Here is a 23,226-nt window from a genome sequence, read left to right as displayed (position 1 = left end):
TTACTGCTTAATTCTGTGGCAGTCTTGCCTCAGTCATGCTCCCTAATGAAGTTTGTCACTCAGGTAATGAGTCTGGTGTGTTAGATACCATTAAGGCATAGAGGTAACACTTGCATTAACTTATTCACAGGAAAAGCTGATGTCAGAGTCGCCTTGCTTTGACTGCAACATTAAAACAACAAAAAGCTTTGCTGGGAGCACTCCTTAGAGGGGTTGTTTATTTATTTTCCATTTCTCTGTGCACTCCACTTTTCTCTGGGCTCTGCAGGCTTTCCTGAAAATTCCCTGTCAGCTCCCCATGGCCCACTCAGGCTCTGCCCAGAGCAGTGCATTGACCATTGTGAGGGAGCAGAGTGAGCCTGACTCTGCTGAGAAACAAAGACCAAAATCTCTTTTCCTTGAGCTCAGCATAATCCTTTTGAAATTTGACAGATTTATGCCTCAAGCGTTTCTTTTCCAAAAATCCAGTTTTAAACCCAGGAATCTCCTCCCTTGGCTTCTTGTTGTGTGTCTGGGTGTGTTAAGATGATGTAAAGATGTGTGTTGTGTTCTCCATGCAGGAGAGCAGGACTTCTGGATAAGTAATTAAGCAGAAGCCCCTTTATTGTTTACATCAAGCTCTATTTATACATTCTAACACTACTGCACAAACAATCACACATTTCTTGATTGGTGCCTCTACCTTGTCCATGCTCTTTTCAGGATATATGACTGGTTACAGTCCAGTGCTTCAAGGCCCTCCTTTATCTAGTTCTTGTGGTCTTGGCATCATGTTTCTCATCCTCTTCTTTCTTAATGTAGCACAATTGATGTCTTAGTAACCTTGAGAATCCCGGAGGGTTCTGATAAGAATTACAAAAAATGGTTTGGCTGGAGCACACTGTGGCCTAAGCTGTTTAAGCACATTTTTCCACCTCCAGGGGAGGCTGATCCCATGGGATCTCTTCCCCCTGGAATCTCTTTCCCATTGGATCCCTTCCCCCTGGGATCTCTTCCCCCTGGGATCCCTTCCCCATGGGATCCCTTCCCCATGGGATCCCTTCCCCATGGGATCTCTTCCCATGAGATCTCTTTCCCCTGGGATCTCTTCCCCATGAGTTCCCTTCCCCCTGGGATCTCTTTCCCCGGGATCCCTTCCCCATTGGATCCCTTCCCCATTGGATCCCTTCCCCATGGGATCTTTTCCCCCTGGGATCTCTTTTCCCAGGATCCCTTCCCCCTGGGATCTCTTCCCCCTGGAATATCTTCCCCCTGGGATCTCTTTCCCTGGGTTCCCTTCCCCATGGGATCCCTTCCCCATGGGATCTCTTCCTCCTGGGATCTCTTTCCCTGGGATCCCTTCCCCATGGGATCTCTTCCCCCTGGGATCTCTTCCCATGAGATCTCTTCCCCCTGGAATCTCTTCCCCCTGGGATCTCTTTCCCCGGGATCCCTTCCCCATGGGATCTCTTCCCCCTGGGTTCTCTTTCCTCAGGATCCCTTCCCCTTGGGATTCCTTCCCCCTGGGATCTCTTTCCCCGGGATCCCTTCCCCTTGGGATCCCTTCCCCTTGGGATCCCTTCCCCCTGGAATCTCTTTCCCCAGGATCCCTTCCCCCTGGAATCTCTTCCCATGGCTCTCTCCCCGGCAGATCTCGGTGCTGACGGTGGCGGACGCGGTGCGGACGTGCTCCCTGGACCAGTGCTACAAGACCTTCCTGTCGCCTGCCACCAGTGAGACCAAGAGGAAGATGTCCACCTTTGTCAGCAGCATCAAGGCGTCCGACAGCTCCACGCAGCACGCCCTGGGCTTCCAGAAGGCTTTCCAGCTCCTCCGGAACACCAACAACGGCACCAGGCTCCAAGGAAGTAAGCCAGCCTCTTCTGCAATCCTGCTTATTGCAGGGCTTTGCAGTGTTTCCTTATTCCACATTCTCACTTTGGCAGAGGCCAAGGGAGTGGGGTGTGTTGAATAGGAACAAAAACGTGCTCCGTGCCCTGTTTCTGTTTTAAGGGCTGCAGTCCACGTGAGGGGCTGTGTGATGTGTCCAGTCCCTTCTCATTTGTGTCACTTGCTGCCTTGCCTTTCTTTTGAACAGAAAGAGGAGAGTGCAGGATTGATCTGTGTGAGAGCTGAGTTATTTCCCCAATCTCTATAGGGGGGCAGGGGGCCTTTCCAGGAAAATTGCAGCTTCTGCAGGTTCATTTAGTGAGTGCTGGATATTTGCATATGGATGATGTGCCTTACTGGAATCCTGGGGAAGTGGCCCTTGCTTCCCAGGGAAATGAGGTTTTGAGAATATCGATTATGGGTGATATTTTTTGGAACACAAAGCTGTCCTGGCTAAATTTTCCTTCATCTCAGAATAACCCCACTGAACTCTGTGTATTCATTATGAGCTTTATCCTTCCCCTTCCCAAGATTGGGGTTTTTCTGGGTGTTTTTTGTAGTGAGGTTGTGATGGAAAACATGAAAAGATGGATGTGAAATTGAGTGGCAGATTTGCTTGCCAGGGAGCCGTGGAAGGCAAATCCTGTGCTCTGGGTGCTCCTTGGATTTGAGTAACACCAGCAGTGCCAGGGCAGGGTGGAGGGAGCAGCCCATCTCCATTGGGATACTCGGATTATGTAACTCAATTCCCACAGCCTGGCCCTGTGCCTGCTCCAGTGAGAGCAGAGCCTTCAGTGTCCCAAAGGGCGCCAGCTCAGAGGCTGTGCAGAGCCAGGGAGAGAGGAAAAGTCCAGGAATTGAAGTGCTTTGGAAAGAATGAGGAAATACCCTCTCATTCCACGTGACTTTCCTTACATTTATGGAATGGTGCTTCTGCTACCAAAGGTTCAGCCAATCCCTGAGCTTCAGGCCATTGGCACAGGGAGATTTTGGGGGGTTGGAGAAAGGATCAGGTTGGCAAGGGCAGGATTTTACCATCCTCTGGCAAAATGATGACAGGGGAGCAGCTCCAGCAAATACAAAACGAACAGTGCAGTGCTGCTGCAGCTGGCTGGGATAAGATGCATTTGTCATCAGGACTTATTCCAAGAACATCAGCTGAGGAGTCTTGGAGCATCTTCCTGTTATTCCCCATTCCTGGAAGTGTCCAAGGCCAGTTTGGACAGAGCTTGGAGCACCCTGGGATAGTGGGAGGTGTCCCTGCCCATGGCAGGGGTGGGATGAGATGGCTTTAAGGTCCCTCCCAACCCAAACCATTCCAGGATTCCATGTTTTCATGTTTGGCACTGTTTTATATTAGGATTGGAAGTTTTGGCATATTCATACTTCACTAGGTTTCATATCAAGCAACTATTTTGGGGCACAAGCACAGAAAGTTAAAATGCAAATGCTTTGGATTTAGGTTTTCTCTACATGTGGAAGATCGTGAAGATCTAATGTGTTTATAGCAAATTTCAGAATTCCTGGTGTGAGGCACAATAGGTTTGAGAAGAGGATGTTTATAAAACATGTCTCGTTTTCTTGTAAATAATCTTTTCATCTTTTAAAAAAAGAAAAACAAACCCAGCAAAAAAAAAAAAAATCCTTCATTTCACTGTTAATTTTCTAACATCCTGTTCCCAGAGAACAATGTCTGGGTGTGTCAGGGAAGTTGTTGAGATACAGCTTCAATCCCAAATTCACACTGGCAAAGCCAGAAGGGAACTGCTGGTGTGAGATGGGAGAACTGTGCTGTTAAACACATCTGGATTTTCTGCTTCGGGTCCTACTGCAGTCCTGCTCAGCAGCTCCTCATCCCAAAGGGTGACAAAATGCTCCAAAAGCTGCTTGCTCTGGTCCCTCACGCAGATTTAGGACTGGTGCTTGTTACTCTACTGAGGCTGCAGCATCGTGCCTGGCTGCAGATAAAATATCTCTGCTGTAGCCTAGGAAACACAGCAACAATTTACCTTAAACTCCACCCAAAGCTGCTTCAAATACCTGGCTTTGCTTCTTTTCCTACTTTTAGCCCTTACACGAAACTAAGGTAGAAATTTCCCCAAAATAACAGCACCTCCTGTTTGTGTCAAAATCTGGTTCTGGCTGAATTCTGGTCAAGCCACGAGGACAAAATGTGCAAGTCAAAGCATTGATACCTATTTAATAAATCAGTACAGCAAATGCACCGAAAATCCAGGTGAAACAAGAAAGTTGGGACGTGACCACATCAGCCCAGTGCATGGATTTCCTGTGGGTGATCCCAATCCATGTGTTCATTATAAACACAAACCACTCTCAGTACTGAGATAAATGTGATGGAGCAGGTTGGGGAGTCAGCACAGAGCTGTGAATTGTCTTCAAAGGCTTTGGGGCAGGACTTTGGCCAGGAACATCCTCAGCCTGAGAAACATGTTCCAGGGAAAGTGTGAGGGGCCAGGTCACATTCCCAAGCTTTCTGCTCTGCCCTGCTCCATGGGAAGCTCTGTGCAGCTCCATGCCTTAGGATTGCAGGGTGGAAGGAGAGCAGAGGGGCAGGAGATGAAAAGTGCAGGTTTTGACTTTGTGGAGCCTTTTCCATGGAATTGGAGGCAGCTGCTCCAGGTGCTGGATCTGTGTGCTCCTGCCTGGAGGCAGCCAAGCTCCTCACCTGGAGCTGAGAAGGATCCAGGGAGACCTTGGTGCCTAAAGGGATCCAGGGGAGCTGGAGAGGGACAAGGGATGGAGGGACAGGACACAGGGAATGGCTCCCACTTCCAGAGGGCAGGGATGGGTGGGATACTGAGAATTAGGAATTGTTCCCTGGGAGGGTGGGCAGCCCTGGCACAGGTGCCCAGAGCAGCTGTGGCTGCCCCTGGATCCCTAGCACTGCCCAAGGACACTTGGACAGGGCTTGAATCAACCTGGGGTGGTGGAAGGTGGGACTGGATGGGATTTAGGGTCCCTTACATCCCATCCATCCCATGACTCCAAAGCCAGGAGGTGCCTGTGGGGTTTGCTCAGGAGAGCAAGCCCCAGTGCTCCTGGGTGGCCGACAGGCACCAAACCAAACACAAGTTCGGGGTGCCAAGAGTGAAACTTGAACACCAAAGGCTGGGATCCATGTGGCTGCAGTGTGTTCATCCCCTGGAGGTGCTGTGGATCCCTGGGAGAAGCTGCTGTGAGCAGATTTCAGGGCTCTCAGCACGGGAGTTAAAAACCTGATGCACTCTGTGCTGTGTGTGTGATTGTCTTTCAGATACTGACATGGTCATCATTTATCTCTCGGCTGGGATCACATCAAAAGAGTCCTCAGAAGATGATAAAAAAGCCACTCTGCGTGTCATCAACGAAGAAAACAGCTTCCTCAATAACTCAGTGATGATCCTCACTTATGCCCTCATGAATGGTGAGAGATGCTTGTGATTTCCAGGCCATAAAATTCCCTTTCCTGGCACAGCCCAGCTTGTTTATTAAACTCATTCCAGGGTAATTCCAGGCCTTACTGGGAGCAGTTTGTTCATGGATTTTGGCACGTTTAATCCAGAAGCTGCATCCAGATGTTGTTACTTCAGTGTTTATAGCTGTGCCACTCTATCCTTGTGTATCCCAGTGCAGCTGCAGGGATATAAAATATTGTGGCCTGGATTCTACAGACTGAGTTAAATTGGTTAATTATTGCAACTGCAAAGCTTCCTGGGGGATTTCAGGGGCAGCAGACTGGGACTAAGAGTGAATTCATCAGCAAGGGAAGGTGAATGGGAGATCAAACCAAGTCTGAAATGCTTTGATAACCTGGGAGCCAACCTGAGAGTTAAGTTAAACATGAAGATCACCCACCCATTTTCCAAAGAAGTATTTTCAGCCTGAAGACAGTTTGTTGTGTTACTGCAAATAGCCAAGGAGATGAATGCTTAACCCAATGTATGATTTGGTTGTAAATTTAAATACTCATTTGAGACTGGGGCGGGCAAAAGGCTTTGATTTGCGTGCAGGAGTTGAGGCTGGGTCTTGAGTGAAGTGTGAAACTGGAATGATTCAGCTGGAGAACAAAGGCTGTTATCTCCAGGGCTGAGGAGTCGATCCTGGTCCTGCCTGTGGGCGAGCCACCGGTGGAGAACAAAGAGCTGTCCTGTGGATTTATGGGGCACACAGCTCTTTGCTCCAAGGGCTTTGTTTAAAGAGGGGATGTGAACAGCAGGGCAAATCTTTCGCACTGTGCTACAGCAGGAGAGAGGCAATCTCTGTACATTTGGTGTTAGTAATCAATTTTCCTCAAACCGATCTTTAAGCACTTAAGTAAGAATATAGAATTTTCAGTGCTGTGATACAGAGTATGGATCTGGAGCAGGGTGCAGAAGCCTGGATGGAAATGAAGCTTGTTTGACCTGTTGGCTTGTGTTTTGTGCCCCTGCTGCGTGGCAGAGGGGGTGACAGGGCTGAAGGAGCTGGCTTTCCTGCGGGACCTGGCGGAGCAGAACTCGGCCAAGTACGGCGTGCCCGACCGCAGCGCCCTGCCCGTCACCAAGGGCAGCATGATGGTCCTCAACCAGCTCAGCAACCTGGAGACCACCGTGGGCAGGTTCTACACCAACCTGCCCAACAGGATGATTGATGAGGCCGTGTTCAGCCTGCCCTTCTCGGATGAGATGGGGGATGGTGAGTGCTGGCCTCGGGTTTGGGTGGAAAACCATCCGAGACCAGGTTCTCTTTGCTGTCCTGTCCCCAGATACCCTGCCATCCTGTGTTCTAGTTGAGATGGAGACAATGCAAATACACTGCATTTTCACAAGGCTTCAATCTGTTTTTACTCTAGCATGCACGCTTTTTATACATTCTTACAAAACTCAGAAGTTTGCACTTTACTCATTGGTCACAAGACAAACAAAGTGCTCATTGGAAAGGGCAGTGCAGGTTTCTCTTATTTATCCTTGTTTCTTCCTTGGTTTCTGTGTCAATGACCTTGGTAGGAAATCCTTTCAGGGCTGAACATGGATCCTGTTATCAAACATGGATCCTCTTATCAAACATGGATCCTCATATCAAACATGGATCCTCTTATCAAACATGGATCCACATATCAAACATGGATCCTCTTATCAAACATGGACCCTCATATCAAACATGGATCCTCATATCAAACATGTATCCTCATATCAAACATGGATCCTCTTATCAAGCTTTTCTCTGGCACACAGAAGTCACTGTAAAACCTCTTCCACAATCCTACAAGATTTTGGTTCTAGGTGTGTTTCCAAAGCCTTTTTGTCTGTAGCATTTGCATCTGCAGATGGTTTAGTTGTGAATAAACTGGTAACAAGACATGGAGTGGACAGATTTAGTTTGGATTCTTGTGGTGAAATTTGTTCCTGTGTATGAGGACATACCCAACATCCATCATTTAATCTGTGGAGAGAAATTCTTTGTACTGGAGGGATACAGGTTGGGATGGTATCCATGTCAGCCCTGTGTAAGAGCAGGATAAAAGCAGCCTTGCAAATGGCACAAGGAGAGATTGGTAATTATTAATTAATGTCCCAAGCTGGCTGCTCTCAGCCCTTCTTTGGCTTCAGCACACCTGGACAGTTCTGAGACCCAAACTGAATTTCCTGAGGAAATCTGAGGCTGAGCTTTTGCTCCTTCCTGCATTCCCTCCCCCAGTGATTAAACTCTGTCCTTGCTCTCTCCCAAAGCCATATCCAAGGGAAAATGGGAGCAAGAGAGGATTGGGAATGGTGCAATAGATGGGTTTGTCTTACATGGATATCAGAGTGTACTTGAAGGCTTGTGCATGCAAATGAATTTTATACTGGGGTGAGGGATGAGCTGCTGAGTTGCCAAGTTCAGAAAATAGGAGTAAGAAGATGTTGCAGAGTTCTCACCTCAGGGATGAGATCAGTCCCAAAGTGTTGGGTAATTATGGATATGATTCCCAGCACAGTGGCAATACTGGGATTTAGTTAAGCAGAGATTTAATATTCTGATTACGCATTAGGTGGGAAACAGCTCATCCCAACTGTTGCTTTAGAAGGACAAAGTAATTTCCTTCCTCTTCCATCCTATTTATAGGAATTATCCTACAGGAATAGGATATAGGAATAAATATCCTATTTATAGGAATTAATCCTTAAATTCTGTTAAAGGAAGAGAATACCCTGTTGGCTTTTCACACAAATTTATATCTATAAGGAATCCACTTGGAGACTAATAAATTGATGAATATACTTCAGGCCACTATCAGGAATACAGATTAATTAGGGAGAATGGCTGACAACAGCCAGACACAACAGAAACCCTGCTGAGCCTCCCTGGCCACATTCCAGCATGGAATAGATACAAAATTTAATTGTCTAACATTTCAAAATGCTCCGTTTCCTCTCCAAATAATGAACCAGACGATTTTTCTGATGGTTCTGTGGTGTTTCTCTCCCTCCAAGGCCTGATAATGACTGTCAGTAAACCCTGTTACTTTGGGAACCTCCTGCTGGGAATTGTTGGAGTAGATGTCAACCTTGCCTATATCTTGGAAGATGTCACCTATTACCAGGACTCCTTGGGATCCTACACATTCCTCATTGATAATAAAGGTAATTTTGACTCAGATCATCTCCTCTAGTCCCACTGAGCTCGTGAACCATCAATTCTGAATTCTCACATTTCTGAGTAATGAATGATAGTATTTATTAAAAGTTTAATTGCATTTTGTTGGTTAGTTCTACCTGAATGTTGCTGTAGATTTTAGTAGATTCATGACTTGAAATTTCTGTCCTGGAGTTCTGGTTTGTAAACTCTGGCTGTGGGGATTTCCTACACCTGTGGCATCCAAGGTTTTTTGGGAAAGAGGGAAAACTGGTGTTAATGTGTATGTCCAGCTCTTTCCCTCTGATCCAGCTTACTTTACTGATGAATTTTTCAAGCTGGTTTTCATTTGCAGCCCCTTTGATGATGAGATTGTTTGGTCACTGCCATCTTTGCCAAAAGTCAATGTAATTCCTGCATATTCATTTTTCCCCTTAAAATACCTCCCCTAGGCTCAGTTGTGTAATGCATTCCACATTTGGAGCCGTGTGTTTGTTTTTTAGGATACACTCTGATGCACCCCTCCCTGACCAGGCCCTACCTGCTGTCTGAGCCTCCTCTCCACACAGACATCATCCACTACGAGAACATCCCCAAATTCGAGCTGGTGCGCCAGAACATCCTCAGGTAATCAACTCCCAAATGAGCAACACTGGGAGGAATTCTAGAGGAATTTTAAGATTATACAAGGTAAAATTCCTTTTCCTACGATATCTGGATACTTGGATGGATTTTTTCCCCATTAACAATTCTGGTTTGATTTTTTTCTCCTGTTTTTTTTTCAATTGTCATTTTTTATATAGCGTTTTTCAGCTGATCTGGGGAGTGTTCCTTCTAATCTCTCTCTGCCCTGTCAGGAAGATTTCCCACTCTTTGGTCTGGGTTTTTCTTTATCCTTTGCCTATTCTGAGAATTTTTAAGCTCAAAATGTGAGGGTACATAAGTGCATTTGAAGCACGCACACGCTCTCCTTCACCAAGCACAAATAACAGTTAATTCCTTCAATTCTTATGATAATTATATAAACACACAATGGGAGGATTTTGCTGAAGTCCTAATTTTGCTCAGTGTTTAATAAACTGCTGGATGCTTTATCTGCCACTGCAGCATTCCCTTGGGCAGCCAGATCATCACAGTTCCTGTGAACTCCTCGCTGTCCTGGCACGTCAACAAGCTGAGGGAAATTGGGAAAGAAGCCTACAATGTCAGCTATGCCTGGAAAATGGTGAGGACAACAAGTGTGGGGTGGCACAGGGGGAATTCATGGCTCTGCTGCTGTCCCTCCTTCAGTCTGGGAATATCTGATCACTAATCTCAACCCAGGGGTTAAAATGGAATCTGAGGTTAAACATAATCCAAGTGAACTCATTCCAAGTGAACTGTGATGCCAGCAAGAATTGGTTGCTTTGTGCCAACAAACTCAAGAAGGTACTTGTAGGTAATTTTACAGTATTAAGTTAAATCCAACCTAAAGGATTAAGCTGAGCAGTTTTAAGAGATTAAATCTGTCATTGTTTAACAGAAATTCACACAGGAAGGTGTCTGGAGTTGATTTTCTAAGATTGTAACACTGCATTTAATACCAAACTCCCTTTGCAGAGCAGCTGGGACACTCCAAGGTTTGCTGGTCTGGTGTAATTTAGAGTCCTTAAAATACCCAAACCAGTAAAACATGTGGCATATGCAACACATAATTAAGAGTGGAAATAATAAAATCTTGCAGTTGAGAGTTAATTTGTCTGTACTTTCCATAAAGGTAACACCAGTTTGTGTCCAGTAACTGGAAACCTACAGCCTCTCCTCTGTTAATGACAAAAAATATTCATGAAATACTGTTAGAATTAGAAATTATTGCTAACTGAGCAACAAAATGAAAGTCTTGTTTGCTTTTCAGAAAAAAAAAATTAACAGTATTTTTATTTTCTGTGTTAACTGTGGCAAAGTGGTTTTTGTAGAACTCAGTGGCTCCAACACACACGGAAATTCTGTTCATCCCTCACATTTTGGCTCTGTTTGGTGTTTTGCAGGTGCAGGACACATCCTTCATCCTGTGTGTGGTGGTGATCCAGCCAGAAATTCCCGTGAAGCAGCTGAAGAACCTCAACACGGTGCCCAGCAGCAAGCTGCTGTACCACAGGCTGGACCTGCTGGGCCAGCCCAACGCCTGCCTGCACTTCAAGCAGCTGGCCACCCTGGGTGAGGACCTGTGCCAGCCTGGCCTGGCCACCCCGGGGGCTCAGGAGCACCCAGCTGGGAAAATCCTCTGGGATCCAGTCCCAGCTGTGCCCAACCCCCAGAGCACTGAGTGCCACCTCCAGGGATGGGCACTCCCACCCTCCCTGGGCAGTTCAATGCCTGGCCACCCTTCCCATGGGGAAATTCCTGCTGGTGTCCAGCCTGAGCCTCTCCTGGCACTGTCACACCTCCTGTGTGTTTCTGTAGAGTGTGGCAGCTCAAAGTAAAGCTCTTCTCACAAAACATGGGAGATACTCTTCCCTTGATAAGCTTTTATTTCCAACTCTGATTTTCGGATCAGCTTTTACCTTCTTACACAGCTCTCCTTGGTCACAGTGACCTGCTCAGTGCTGGGCTCTTCCAGAGTCACAGCAGAGCCTGAGCTGGATCCCACAGGGATCATCCAGCCCAGCTCTGGAGGGAAGGGCTCACCCAGGGCCTGAATCCATAATTTTGTTACCATCAGCACCTAGTTTTAACCAACAAATTCACTTCTTGCAGGATGAATGAGTGGGGCTGCTGGGCAGAGTAGGAGATGAATGCCCTGGGAGTCAGTGCAGTGGGAGCTGTGGAGGTGGAGGTGTTTCTCCACTGTCCTCTCCTGGCTCTAAAGCACCTCCCTGAGCAGCAGCAGAGCAGGATGAAGTCCCAGCCAGTTGAGCAGGACCCTGCTGCTCTTTTGGATTCATGGCAGTTTTTCACTGCCAGAGGCTTTGAATACCTTCAGAGGGAGAAGTTAAACCTGTTGGGGAGAAGGAAAACTTCAGTGCTCTGAATGGTTTCCTCACCTGCTTCAAAACTCTCAGGTTTTGATAGGCTGAAGTGGTTCTGCTCTTCCTGACTGATTTCAAACATTGCTGGGAAAAAGGGAGAATCTCCAAGGCAGCTCCAGTGTCTGGGAAGGATGGAGGACTTAAAACCCAGAAATACCCCAAGAAAAGAGGGGTTTTACATAAACATCCTACACTGCAAGCTGTCATATTTAGGTATAATCTTGGGAGGTCCCCAAAATCTGTACTATAAGAAGTTCTGAATTAAATACTTCTGCTTGTAGCAGGCTTTGATGGTCTCATGGTGGATTAGTGGCACAGTTGTGAGATTTTTCTCAGCTCTTTGGAGCCCTGCAAAATAACTCAGTGAGATCAGACTGGAGGAGGGACCTGACAAACCTGTGGAAATTGCTTTGCCAGTTGTTTCAAACACAGAGATTTCTTGGTTTTTGTTCAATGTGGTGCCTAATCTTGATTATCTTATATCCAGAAAGATAAAAATGGAGAATATCCCAAAAATGCAGTACTAAGCTGTCAAGTGGAAAAACTTCATGCAAAGCAAAATCAGAATATTTGCTCTGGGAAGCAGATGAAGGGCTGGAGTAGAAGTTTGGAAGTGGGGACTGCAGCACATGTGGGGATGTGTTTGAGAGGAATGTGACTAAAAGCAGAACACTTCACATACTGCACTGCGGTTTTTCCTCTGGAGACCATTCCACACAGGGAATTTGGGTTGCATGGGTCACATCCTCAGAAAAGACCTTCTCAACCCTCAGCTGTGCATCATCATAATCATTTCTCTTTTTTAAAAAGGAAAAGCTGTCTGGTTTTGCAGATTTTGCATGATGAAAGTTTACTTTTGAGTTTGTTCCGAAAACGACTCCAGACAGCTGCACTTTTATTGGGGAGCTCCTCTTCTGCACTTGGGATTCTCCAGATGTTCATTCTCTGGAACTGAAAATGCTCATTTTCATTTTCCTCTAGGATATCTAACCTAAACAGAGACACTTAATTTCTTTTTTAGCCCATCATCTTTCCTTAAGAGAAAACAGCTTCTGTAATCTCACAGAAAGCAGTAATTCAGAAATTATTGAGGTTTTGGGAATAAGGGCATTAAGTACCAAATGACATACAGAGATCAGAGGAGAGGGCTGATGCTGTGACTTCTGTGTTTGAGGCAAGAAGGGGAGGAATTCATGTTCAGCCTGAGTTTAGGATGAAACTCTGCTGGGAATTGCTCTGGGTTGATTGGAAAAATTGATGTTTCCTGCCCTCCCTCCCAGTCCAGAGCATCCTGTGGGAGCTGGGTGTTGTAGTTGAAAGGGAGACAATACAAATACACTCAATTTTCAGAAGGCTTCAAACTGATTTTACTCTAGCATGCACGCTTTTTATACATTCTTACAAAACTCAGAAGTTTGCACTTTACTCATTGGTCACAAGACAAACAAAGTGCTCATTGGAAAGGGCAGTTGCAGGTTTCTCTTATTTATCCTTCTTTCTTTCTTGGTTTCTGTGTCAATGACCTTGGTAGGAAATCCTTTCAGGGCTGAATATGTATCCTCATATCAAACATGGATCCTCTTATCAAACATGGATCCTGTTATCAAACACGGATCCTGTTATCAAACATGGATCCTGTTATCAAACATGGATCCTGTTATCAAACATGGATCCTGTTATCATACATGGATCCTCATACCAAACACGGATCCTGTTATCATACATGGATCCTCATACCAAACACGGATCCTGTTATCAAACATGGATCCTCATACCAAACACGGATCCTGTTATCAAACATGGATCCTCTTATCAAACACGGATCCTGTTATCAAACATGGATCCTCATATCAAACATGGATCCTCTTATCAAACACGGATCCTGTTATCAAACATGGATCCTCTTACCAAACTTCTCCCTGGCTCGCAGAGGTCACTGTAAACCTCTCCCACAGTTGTGTGCTGAGGTGTGGGACAGCAGCAGGGTCGTTCCTGCCACAAGGACAGCCCGCCAGGGACCCTCCCACGTGCAAACACCCTCACTGTGCCATATGTGCAGCTCATTGTGTGAAGTTCCTGGTGTTTTGGTGTTTCAGAGAGCCCCACGGTGATGCTGTCTGCAGGCAGCTTCTCCTCCCCCTACGAGCACCTGAGCCAGCCCGAGACCAAGCGGATGGTGGAGCACTACACGGCCTACCTGAGCGACAACACGCGGCTCATCGCCAACCCCGGCCTCAAGGTGGGCACAGCACCCGGGGCTGCTCCTGCGATCCCAAATCCCAGCAGTTTGCCTTAGGAGGGACCTTAGAGCCCATCTCATCCCATCCCTGCCATGGCCAGCACCTTCCACTAGCCCAGGGTGCTCCTGATGCCTTGGGATTTGAGCTTTGCTATTTTTCTGTATTTGTGATTTGGCAGTTCTTCAGTGCATAACTCCAAACTCCACATTCAGTGTGAGCTGCTGCTGTCCCGTTGTGGGCAGACACAGCAATTCCTCTCCAGGCAGTCAAGGAAACAAAAGTGAGTTGGGGGAGCAAACTTGGGGTGAATGACTTCACTAGCAGAAGCTTTAATTGGGAGATCAACCCCAATATGCAAGTGGACCAAACTTATAAAAATATGAAAACCTCTGACTTGTGGTCCATTTTTTTTGGTGTAGCCCCTGGGTGGGCTTTGTCTGCCCAAGATGTACCTGAAGGCCCTGAGAAATGTAAACAAAAGTGAGTTGGGGGTGCAGAACTTGGGGTGAATGACTTCATTACCTGAAGGTGTAATTGGGAGATCAACCCCAATATGCAAATGGACCAAACTTAACCCCAATATGCAAATGGACCAAACTTATAAAAGTGTGAAACCCGTGACCCATTGTCCATTTTGGGTGCAGCCCCTTGGGGAAGCTTTGTCTACCCAAAATGTATCTGAAGGCCCTTCAATAAATAGAACAACTTTTTATTCCTTTAATTTTGTCCGGCCTGTGTTTTTAGGTAAGTCCCAAAAAAGGCATCACTCCAACCTGGCCTTGGACACTTCCAGGCATTCAGGGGCAGCCACAGCTTCTCTGGACAACCTCACCCTCCCAGCCTGGAATTCCTTCCCAACAACTGATCTAAGAGTGGAGAGAGGAGGGGGGCAGAACTTTGTTGAAACAAACACTAGAAAAGTTAAAGCCACGCTAAGTTCTTAGCAGAAACACTTTGGTGTTCTTGGGCATACAAATGAGAAATCTCTATTTTCTGTGCGAGCAGCACAATATTTCTCTTTACTCCAAGTTAAAAAAAAGCCACAGAGATAACACCAGCAATATTTCCTTGTAATAATCTGCTTGGAATGTCTGGTGTGAGAAGCCTTGAACCAAGTAATTGAGCCGAGATGATCCCCGATGGCTCTCGGGGAAGCTTTTATTGTCTTGCCATGCAAGTCCTGCAGGAGCCCTGCCAGCCCTGCCTTTGTTTTGCAGTTCTCTGTCAGGAATGAAGTAATGGCAACCAGTCACGGCACGGATGAATGGATGACCCAGATGGAGATCAGTGGCCTCAACAGTTACATTGTCAGGCGTTACATAGCAACCCCCAACGGGGTGCTCCGCATCTACCCCGGCTCCCTCATGGACAAAGCATTTGATCCCACCAGGAGACAATGGTGAGTTTTTAGGGTCCCTTCAGCAAAGCTTTCCATCATCTCCGAGGGCAAGAAGGGAAATATTTAGAGTTGGTTTTGGTTTTGGGGTTGATTTCGTAGCCTGTGGGTTGGTTTTTGTGTTTTTTGGTTTTTTTTTTGTTTGTTTGTTTGTTTTTTTTTTTTTAATTTAGTTCAAAATGTTTTCAGCATGGGGAAAAAGTTCAGAGCCTAAATGCAGTTCAAACATTTACTGGTTCTAATTTCAGGCTTTTTTATTTTGTGGGGTAGTTGGTGTTTCATAGCCCAGCTATGGCAGATGGGGACATAAATATTCAGAAAATGAGCATCCCCTTCAGGGATTAGCTAATTCAGGAGTGTTTGAGCTCCTTGGGACCTTTTGGGTTGTTCATATCTGAGCCTTTTTGTTTGTTTACTGTGGGTTTCCTCACTGCTTTCAAGGAGAGATTAATTATGCAGCAGCATCTGATTTGGGCAGAGAGCTGGGGACGTTCCAGATGGGAGCAGGCTCTGAGAGTGCTCCAAAGGCTGGGATCGGTGGGAAGGAGCCAGCCAGGTGCTGCCACACTGGGAAGGGCACAGATCCCAGCCCTGTGTCCCTGCAGTGCCCCTGGCAGCTCTCCTGGCCCGTTTTCCCTGAGATTTGTCGTGGTTTGGGAAGAAGGTGCAAATCAAACACTGGGGATAAAGCAGAAGTGGGTTAAGCTGCTCCTGGGTTGGTGCTCTGGGTAGGGGGAAGCAGAGTGGTCACTTTTTCTTACAGAAAAGTGTTGCCAAAAGTTTTATCCACTTTGCTATGACAATTTTACCAACTCTCCTATGACTGTGGCTTATTTTATGCTGATGGAAGTTTTAAGAGGTTCTGATATTTCTGAATTTTCTTGCCTCAGTTCTGTTTTTTCTCCTCAGTTTGCAGTGTAATCATTTTGCCAGGGTTGACTTTGAGACTCTGCTGGCACCAAGTCCTGCATTGTTCTGGGGGAAAATGTCTGAAATTACATGAAATGTGTTCTGTGCAGAAGTAAACTGAGCTTTTTTAATGCAGCTGGATCTACTGGGGGACCATTATTGAGCTGGTCTGGGTTAGTTTGGAGTCCCAATTGCATTTAGGTACCTGTTTGATATTAAAAACAATAATTTGGTGCCTGTTGTTCACAATGTTCAGTGTTATTTTGGGAAAGTCAAGGGTTCTGGCTTGAAGTTACTGACTTTGGCACTGATTCTGAGCATTTCTTTTGGCTTCCCTCAGGTACCTGCATGCAGTGGCCAATCCAGGACTAATCACCTTTACTGGGCCCTACCTGGACGTGGGAGGGGCTGGATATGTGGTGACCATCAGCCACACTGTCCACTCCTCCAGGTGAGGGGCCCTGGGGCAGGCAGGAGGGCTCTGAATGACCAGAGCTGGGTGACTCTGTGTGCTCAAAATCTGAAAACCAGAGCTGCTCTTAAAGTGCTGGTGGTGAAATGTCATCTGACCTTGTGGAAATGGGGCATTGAAACACCAGGAGAAGTCCATTTTATAGGAATATGGGAATTCTGTGGCTTTATTGGTAGAGGAGTAATAACAAAAAAAAAAAAAAAGTTGGGAAAGTGCTCCTGGATGAACATGAGGTGGGATATCCAAGGAATTGGGAGGAGGAGAGGGATTGCTCTCCTCAGGCAGTTTGGGATGTGTTCCCTCTCTGCTGGAAGAGAAATCCTTCTCCATCAGGGCTGCCAAGCTCCCCATTTCCTGAAGTTCCCCACACCTCCAGTGGTGGGGTTTTAAGGAGCAGGGAGGTGTTTGGAAGGGAACTGGAGGCCACAAAGAGGGTTCAGGACAGAGCTGTCCTTACTCCAGGGATTGGGGAGCTCCTCTCCTGGGCTGCTTAAATCCAGCACTGCTGGGCTTCCAAAGCCTGTGACTCTCCAAGGGCCCTTCCAGGATTGCTGGGAACAGATTGGAGTGGGAACAGCAGGGCCAGGAGCTGGACTGGATGATCCCTGTGGGTCCCTTCCAGCTCAGGATATTCCATGATTCTATGAAATGACTTTTTCCTGGAGGACCAGGCTGTTGCTGTTCCAGCTTCCTCCTGGCCAGGCCCCAGGCTGAGGCCAGGATTTGGGATGCAGGAGGTTTAAAGGAGCCCACTTTATAAAACATGGATCCAACCTTGCTGTCCCAAATTCCCAAAACAGCATTTTGGTTTTCACATGGAATCTCCTCCAAGCTCCCTACCCAACAGCCCACCAGTACCAAGGGAACTTCCAGTGCTGTACTGGGAACCAACCAGGGATCCCAAAGCCAGCAGGGATCAGGACGTGGCTCCTCCACTCTTCCCAGAGATTCCCCTGCTCTGTGTGGGATTTCCCAGCACAGCACCTCTGCCTGTGTGTTCTGGCAGGAGCATTTTCAGCCCCAGACCCTGCGTGGTGCTTCTCACTGAAGAATTTACTTTGGGGAAACACTTCTGTAAGGAGAGAAGTGCAATTAATCAAAATTCTGATTTTTATCTAGCAAGGGATGGTTTACTCAGCTCTAAGAACTTAAAGCTCCTATGGGCTATTAGAACATGATTAAAGAACACTTAAACAAAGTTTGGCAGATGTGAGTGTGATTCCTGGGTAAATATGACCTCTGAAGCTCATAGTCACATGTGGTTATAATCCTCAAAGAGGCCTGAGCTCCAAATCCAGAGGGGTGGGGAAGAATCTGTGGAGTTAACAGGAATTTTGGCATTAGGGACTGCTGGGAGGCTTTAAATACCCACATCAGGGCAGCCAGAGCTGACACCTCTCATTCCCATTTTATGTATATCTTATTCCTTTTTATGGAGGCTGGGAAGAGAAGATTTATGCCTGATGTGGTTTAATGCAGTTGGCATCAGCAAAGCAGGAGGATTTAGTGCTTAAAAATGAAGCTAAAATATTTACAACATTCTAATGGCTTTATGTCTGTTAGGACAGAGCAGAACTTCAGAGCTTGGTGCCTTGTCACACATGAAATGTGTCTGTGCTGCTTCAGTGCCATCCTTGCCTTCCTCCTCCAGGAAATGTGAACAATAAATCAAATGCAGGTTTTAAAAATCTGTATTTATCTGTCTACAAATGAGATTTGGCTGCATCTCCCCTGCACCTCTTTGAAAAGCAAACAAACCTCAGCCCAGTAAACAGAGCTGGGTTTCCGTGGAGCAGGGGTGGCCAGAGCTGTTTGTGCAGTCCAGCTGGGCCTTGCAGCATCTTCATTTCTTTTCTTTTTCTAAAGGTTTTTATTCCTGTCTCCCAGAGATTTGCTCACTGGGAGCAAACTGGGAGAACTGGGGCATGGTGGAAGGACAAAATGCAGCCTCAGGCTGCTGCACAGCACCACATCCCAGGGTCCTTTTCATAACTCACCCTAGGAAATGTGATTTTCTTGCCTGCCATTCATGGTCACTCCCACACTTCGTTTTAGGGATTTAGCTCAAAGTCTGGCACCTTCACATTCATTCCTGCTGCTGGGGGCTGAGCAGAGGAGGGGTGCAGGTAACTCCTTCCACCTGGGGGGAATTGGAAAATACAGAGGCTGCATCCTCTGTTTGTTTGTGTGGATGGGGAATTTTTAATCCTAATTTCTGGCACTTGGGATTAAATATCTGTAGGTGGTGGGGGTGTGTGTAGGGAGGGATCCACTCCTGGGCTGTTTCCTGTGCTGGCTCTACAAAGGGTGACTAAAGTAGGAATTATTATTATTATTATTATTATTATTATTATTATTATTATTATTATTACCCTGATTTAAAATATTTTTTATTATTCATAATATTTATAATTTTTCCCTTTCCCCCTCACTGCAGTGCTCAGATGTCCTCAGGACACTCCGTGGCCGTGATGGGCATCGACTTCACCCTCAGATATTTCTACAAAGTCCTCATGGACCTGCTGCCAGTTTGTAACCAAGATGGGGGGAACAAAATCAGGTAAAAATAAATAAAATACTTATTTTCTTGAACCAGATGACCCAGAGGTCGTTTCCAACTTCATTTCTCCAAGGATTCTGTTACTTTCAGTGTGTGTTCTCTGATTTCCAGTAGAACCTGTGCTTGTCCTTCTCATATGGATGTTTTTGTTACTCCAGATCAAACTGCCATCAGTAAATAAACAATCTGCAGGATTACAAAAGCAGAAGATAACAGATTTGATTTGATTTTTTGGTTATATTTAGATTTCTTTGAAATTCTGGGTAAAAAAACATTCCTTATTAAATGAACACACTTCCCAGTTCTCCTGTTTGTTTTAATTTAACCTATTTAGTTCCTGTGAATGTGTAAGAATGATACAGGATTTCAGTTATTTTAACTCCCAATTATTCAAATACACTTTTGGGATGGTTTTCTCAGAAATCCATAGCACAGCCTAGACCAGAAGAAGTCTGATTGCATCTGGAGTATCCAATTTCAGCCAGACAGACCCCTGGGTATCTTAATTGTTCCTTTTTTGAAAAATCTTGTGGGGGTGGGAAAAATTCTGGTTTGAATCTGGTGTAACTTGATAATGTGGTTTGGGCATTGCTGTTGGTTCCATGTTTGTTTTTAAACCTTAAATTTGGGAAGGGAAGTGGTTTTCTGTCGTCCTCCCAGTTCTTTCTGGTTTGGGTGTTTTTCTATATATTTTATGGCATATAAAAAAAAAACAAATCAGGATTTCTGGTTTGGCATTACTCCCTCCCAGTAAAAAACTGCTGCTGATCAGCACGGTCAGATGCTTTATTCTGTTCCTGCATTCCCCAAATGAGGATTTTTTTTTTTGAGGATATTTTTTCAAACCATTCTGATATAGAAATTGAATCCAGTGTTTCCAGTCTTGACATAAATGCAGGTGTTTGGGTTTTTGTAGTATATCTCTCCTAAGGATTTTCTGTCAGGAAAAAGAGTAAACATCACATCCCCACTTCTATTTCTAATGGAAACCCCCCCAAAAAATCCAAGTTTTCGTGCCTCCTTTGTACCCCTAAAGAGCACAGAGCTTCCCCTGCTTTCTGCTGTGGGTACCCGACACATCCCATGAGAATCCCACAGAAAGCTGCTCCAGCCCCGGATCCAGCTGGATTCCTGCTGTGCCAGGGCTGTGGCTGCCACCCTGCTGAGCTTTTGGGAACATCAAGTGGGCTTTTAACGTCCCCCTGTCCCCTCCCTGGCCACCGAGTCCCTGATGTCGGTGCCACCCTGTTCCCCCCGGCGCTGTCTGTGGCCATGGAAACGGGAGAGGGGGAAAGGGAAAATGGGGAAAAGGGATGGATTGAACTCCCTGGATTCTGGACCGGGACACGGCTCCAACGTGGGAAGAGCTGAAAAGGGAGAGGAAAGCTTGGGAGGGCTGGGAGTGATTTATCCCCCGCTCAAAATGAATTCTGAAGGGGGAGGGCATTAAAGGAGAGTGTGAAATCTCTCTTTAATTAATCACATAGTAAATTAATAAACCATTAAAGCTTTCCAAGTTCATTAGGCTCTGTTCATTTCTGGCTCTCCCCCAATCAGACAATGCACTGATGGCTTCTCCTTTCTGGTTTTAATCAGCTCTGTTTTCAACTCCTTGATGGCTCTGGCTCTCTGGAGCAGTAGCAGATGGAAAAGCTTTGGGGAAATACCCAACACATTCTTTAAGAACATTTTGCAGGGAATTCGTTTCGTGGCCCTGTTGAATGGAAACCTTTAAAAGCCCTTTAAGACCATGTTTTATTTCACCCCATTGCCCTGAAGCCCAAGGAGGTCTCACAGGAGGCTCTCACTGTGTTTTGGGGCAGGTGCTTCATCATGGAGGACAGGGGGTACCTGGTGGCACATCCAACCCTCATCGACCCCAAGGGCCACGCGCCCGTGGAGCAGCAGCACATCACACACAAGGTCTGCCTGCTTTCCCTTGCCTTATTCCATATCTCTCATTCCTGTCTGCCTCTGATTCCAAAGGCATCAAATCCTGCCTTTCCCCCTTAGGAACCTCTGGTAGCAAACGACATCCTGAACCACCCCAACTTCGTCAAGAAAAACCTCTGCAACAGCTTCAGCGACAGGACCGTGCAGCGCTTCTATAAATTCAACACCAGCTTAGTGGTGAGCGTGGTTTCCATCTGATTTTGCTTTTGAGTGGGCTTTGGTTGGGTTGGGTTTCTCCTGGTGGAAACACAAGTCCCTGCCAGGCTCAGCAGCTGGGGCTGGGAGCCAGCCTTCTGTGGGGATTGGCCTCTGCTCCCTTTCTCCAGACACGAACCAGGCTGCACAAACAGAGTCCCCTGACATCCAGGGGTTATGGATGTGAGCCCTGGCCAAGTGTGGCTGCTGTCTGCAGGGTCTCAGCCAGCATCGGGGGAAGAAGGGCAGTTTGTTCTTGCTGGGTGGGGATTTTCCAGCTGTAGTTGGGATGTGTTGCTTTGGATCTGAGCTGACCTCTGGCTCCAGCTCTGACCAGAGTCACATCCTCCTGTCAGGTCTCTAATAACTTATCTTTAGGTGTCCAAACAAATCCATTTACTGGTGAGCATTCCCAGGCTGTCATTTGTGAAATCTCTGGGGTCCTGCACACTCTGTGTTCTCTGTGGATTCTGTGTGAGCTTCCTCTCAAGAGGAGTCTAACCCAAGGGCTGTCATCCCTCAAAGAGCCACAGATCCACCCTGCCAAACTCCCTCCACAGTGATTCCAAAGCTGTTACACTGTGGGAGGAGATTGGAAAATATTTGCAAGTCATGTCAGAATACATTGATTTATGTCAGGTTGGCTTAAACATTTTCCCCACACTTGAAATGCCAAGTGGGAAGTGTGATGTTGGGAAGGAAATTGTGTAGGACAAAGCAGAAACTTGTAGGAAGGAATCAGGAAGGAGCCTGCAGGAGTTGGGCAGTGCTGTGGTGTCCTTTTTTAAGTCTCAGGAGGTTTCCAGCAGGTGGTGGTGGCTCGTCAGAGCTTCTGGGGAGGTCACTGAGGGCTGGCACCGTGGGGACAGGTCAGCAAGCGCTGGGAAGGAGTGAAACGTCACCTCTGCTGCCACATCTCATTTTCACAACTAAGCCAATTCCTTCCTGTCTTTAGCAAAGTCTTTTCACCCAGAAGTATCTGGGTAGCAAAACTTACCCACCTCTGCTTTGTGAGGGTGGCACTCCCTCACAAAAACTCCTGAGGGGAGCCACCACCTCTGGAAGCCGTGGCAGAATCTGTGTCCCCACAGCTCTGTAGGATCCCTGAGGAAGGGAGGAGTCTTCAGCTCCCCAAAACAACCTCTGACAGCACTGACACCTTGTTTTTGCCCAGGGTGACCTGACCAACCTGGTGCATGGCAGTCACTGCTCCAAGTACAGGCTGACGAGGATCCCGGGCACCAACGCCTTCGTGGGCATCGTCAACGAGACGTGCGACTCGCTGGCCTTCTGTGCCTGCAGCATGGTGGACAGGCTGTGCCTCAACTGCCACAGGTGACAGCGCCGCGTGGGCTGCGACACTCCTGCCCTCGGCCCTGCTTTGAGGCTCAGAAGAGCACAGGGAGTTCACCAGTTCATTCAGAGTTGCTCTGCCTGTGCTGCCTGTAAGAGGTGCAGGGTATCTCTGCCAGCTTGTCAGAGTTTAACCCAGAGGGGTTTGGGCAGGTAATGCTGAAAGAAACAGAGATTCAGTGACTCAAGAGCAGTTACTGTGAGTGAGGTATAGAAATTTCCATGATTTTACATGGATTGGGGGGTTTTCACTGAGGGGATCCAGGAGGTTTTGCCCACACCACCATGAGGTGTTTGTGGCACTGCCAGGAAGCATCCCTACATCCAAATCTGAGGGACTCCCTGTGTTTGGTATTCCAGGAGTGCACCACCCTCAGTCCTGGTGCAGGACAGAGCAATCCCTGTTCTGAGGAAGGAGCAGAGTCACTGCACAGCCTTTTCCATGGGAACTGCTGCTCTAGAGCTGCACCACCACGGGGTTAAAATCCCAGCAGTGTCTGATGGGTTTTCCCGGTGTTTTCTGCCCTGCAGGATGGAACAGAACGAGTGTGAGTGTCCCTGTGAGTGCCCACTGGAGGTGAACGAGTGCACGGGGAACCTGACCAACGCCGAGAGCAGGTGAGAGCCGGGACGCTGCAGGAACAAATTCCCTGTTGGTCCTGCTGAGATCCACCAGG

At 46.9% G+C, this 23,226-nt stretch overlaps 1 protein-coding gene across 1 annotated transcript in view; it reads left to right on the top strand.

Annotated features, from left to right (window-relative positions):
• Positions 1 to 23,226, top strand: part of CACHD1 (cache domain containing 1) — an 87,391-nt gene that overhangs the window by 57,393 nt on the left and 6,772 nt on the right. The window contains exons 7-21 of the mRNA XM_031505476.2: positions 1,631 to 1,847; positions 5,144 to 5,293; positions 6,310 to 6,543; positions 8,322 to 8,471; positions 8,967 to 9,090; positions 9,571 to 9,688; positions 10,491 to 10,659; positions 13,568 to 13,710; positions 14,929 to 15,110; positions 16,357 to 16,467; positions 18,926 to 19,048; positions 20,872 to 20,971; positions 21,062 to 21,178; positions 22,371 to 22,531; positions 23,081 to 23,167. Coding sequence (XP_031361336.1) covers positions 1,631 to 1,847; positions 5,144 to 5,293; positions 6,310 to 6,543; positions 8,322 to 8,471; positions 8,967 to 9,090; positions 9,571 to 9,688; positions 10,491 to 10,659; positions 13,568 to 13,710; positions 14,929 to 15,110; positions 16,357 to 16,467; positions 18,926 to 19,048; positions 20,872 to 20,971; positions 21,062 to 21,178; positions 22,371 to 22,531; positions 23,081 to 23,167 — 2,186 coding nt within the window. The remainder of the gene's footprint in view (positions 1 to 1,630; positions 1,848 to 5,143; positions 5,294 to 6,309; positions 6,544 to 8,321; positions 8,472 to 8,966; positions 9,091 to 9,570; positions 9,689 to 10,490; positions 10,660 to 13,567; positions 13,711 to 14,928; positions 15,111 to 16,356; positions 16,468 to 18,925; positions 19,049 to 20,871; positions 20,972 to 21,061; positions 21,179 to 22,370; positions 22,532 to 23,080; positions 23,168 to 23,226) is intronic.

The sequence above is a fragment of the Lonchura striata genome, chromosome 9, assembly GCF_046129695.1.
Source record: "Lonchura striata isolate bLonStr1 chromosome 9, bLonStr1.mat, whole genome shotgun sequence".
In the NCBI taxonomy this organism is placed as follows: domain Eukaryota; kingdom Metazoa; phylum Chordata; class Aves; order Passeriformes; family Estrildidae; genus Lonchura; species Lonchura striata.
The sequence above is the reverse complement of the archived record's forward strand: the minus strand, read 5'-3'. Positions and strand labels throughout refer to the sequence as shown.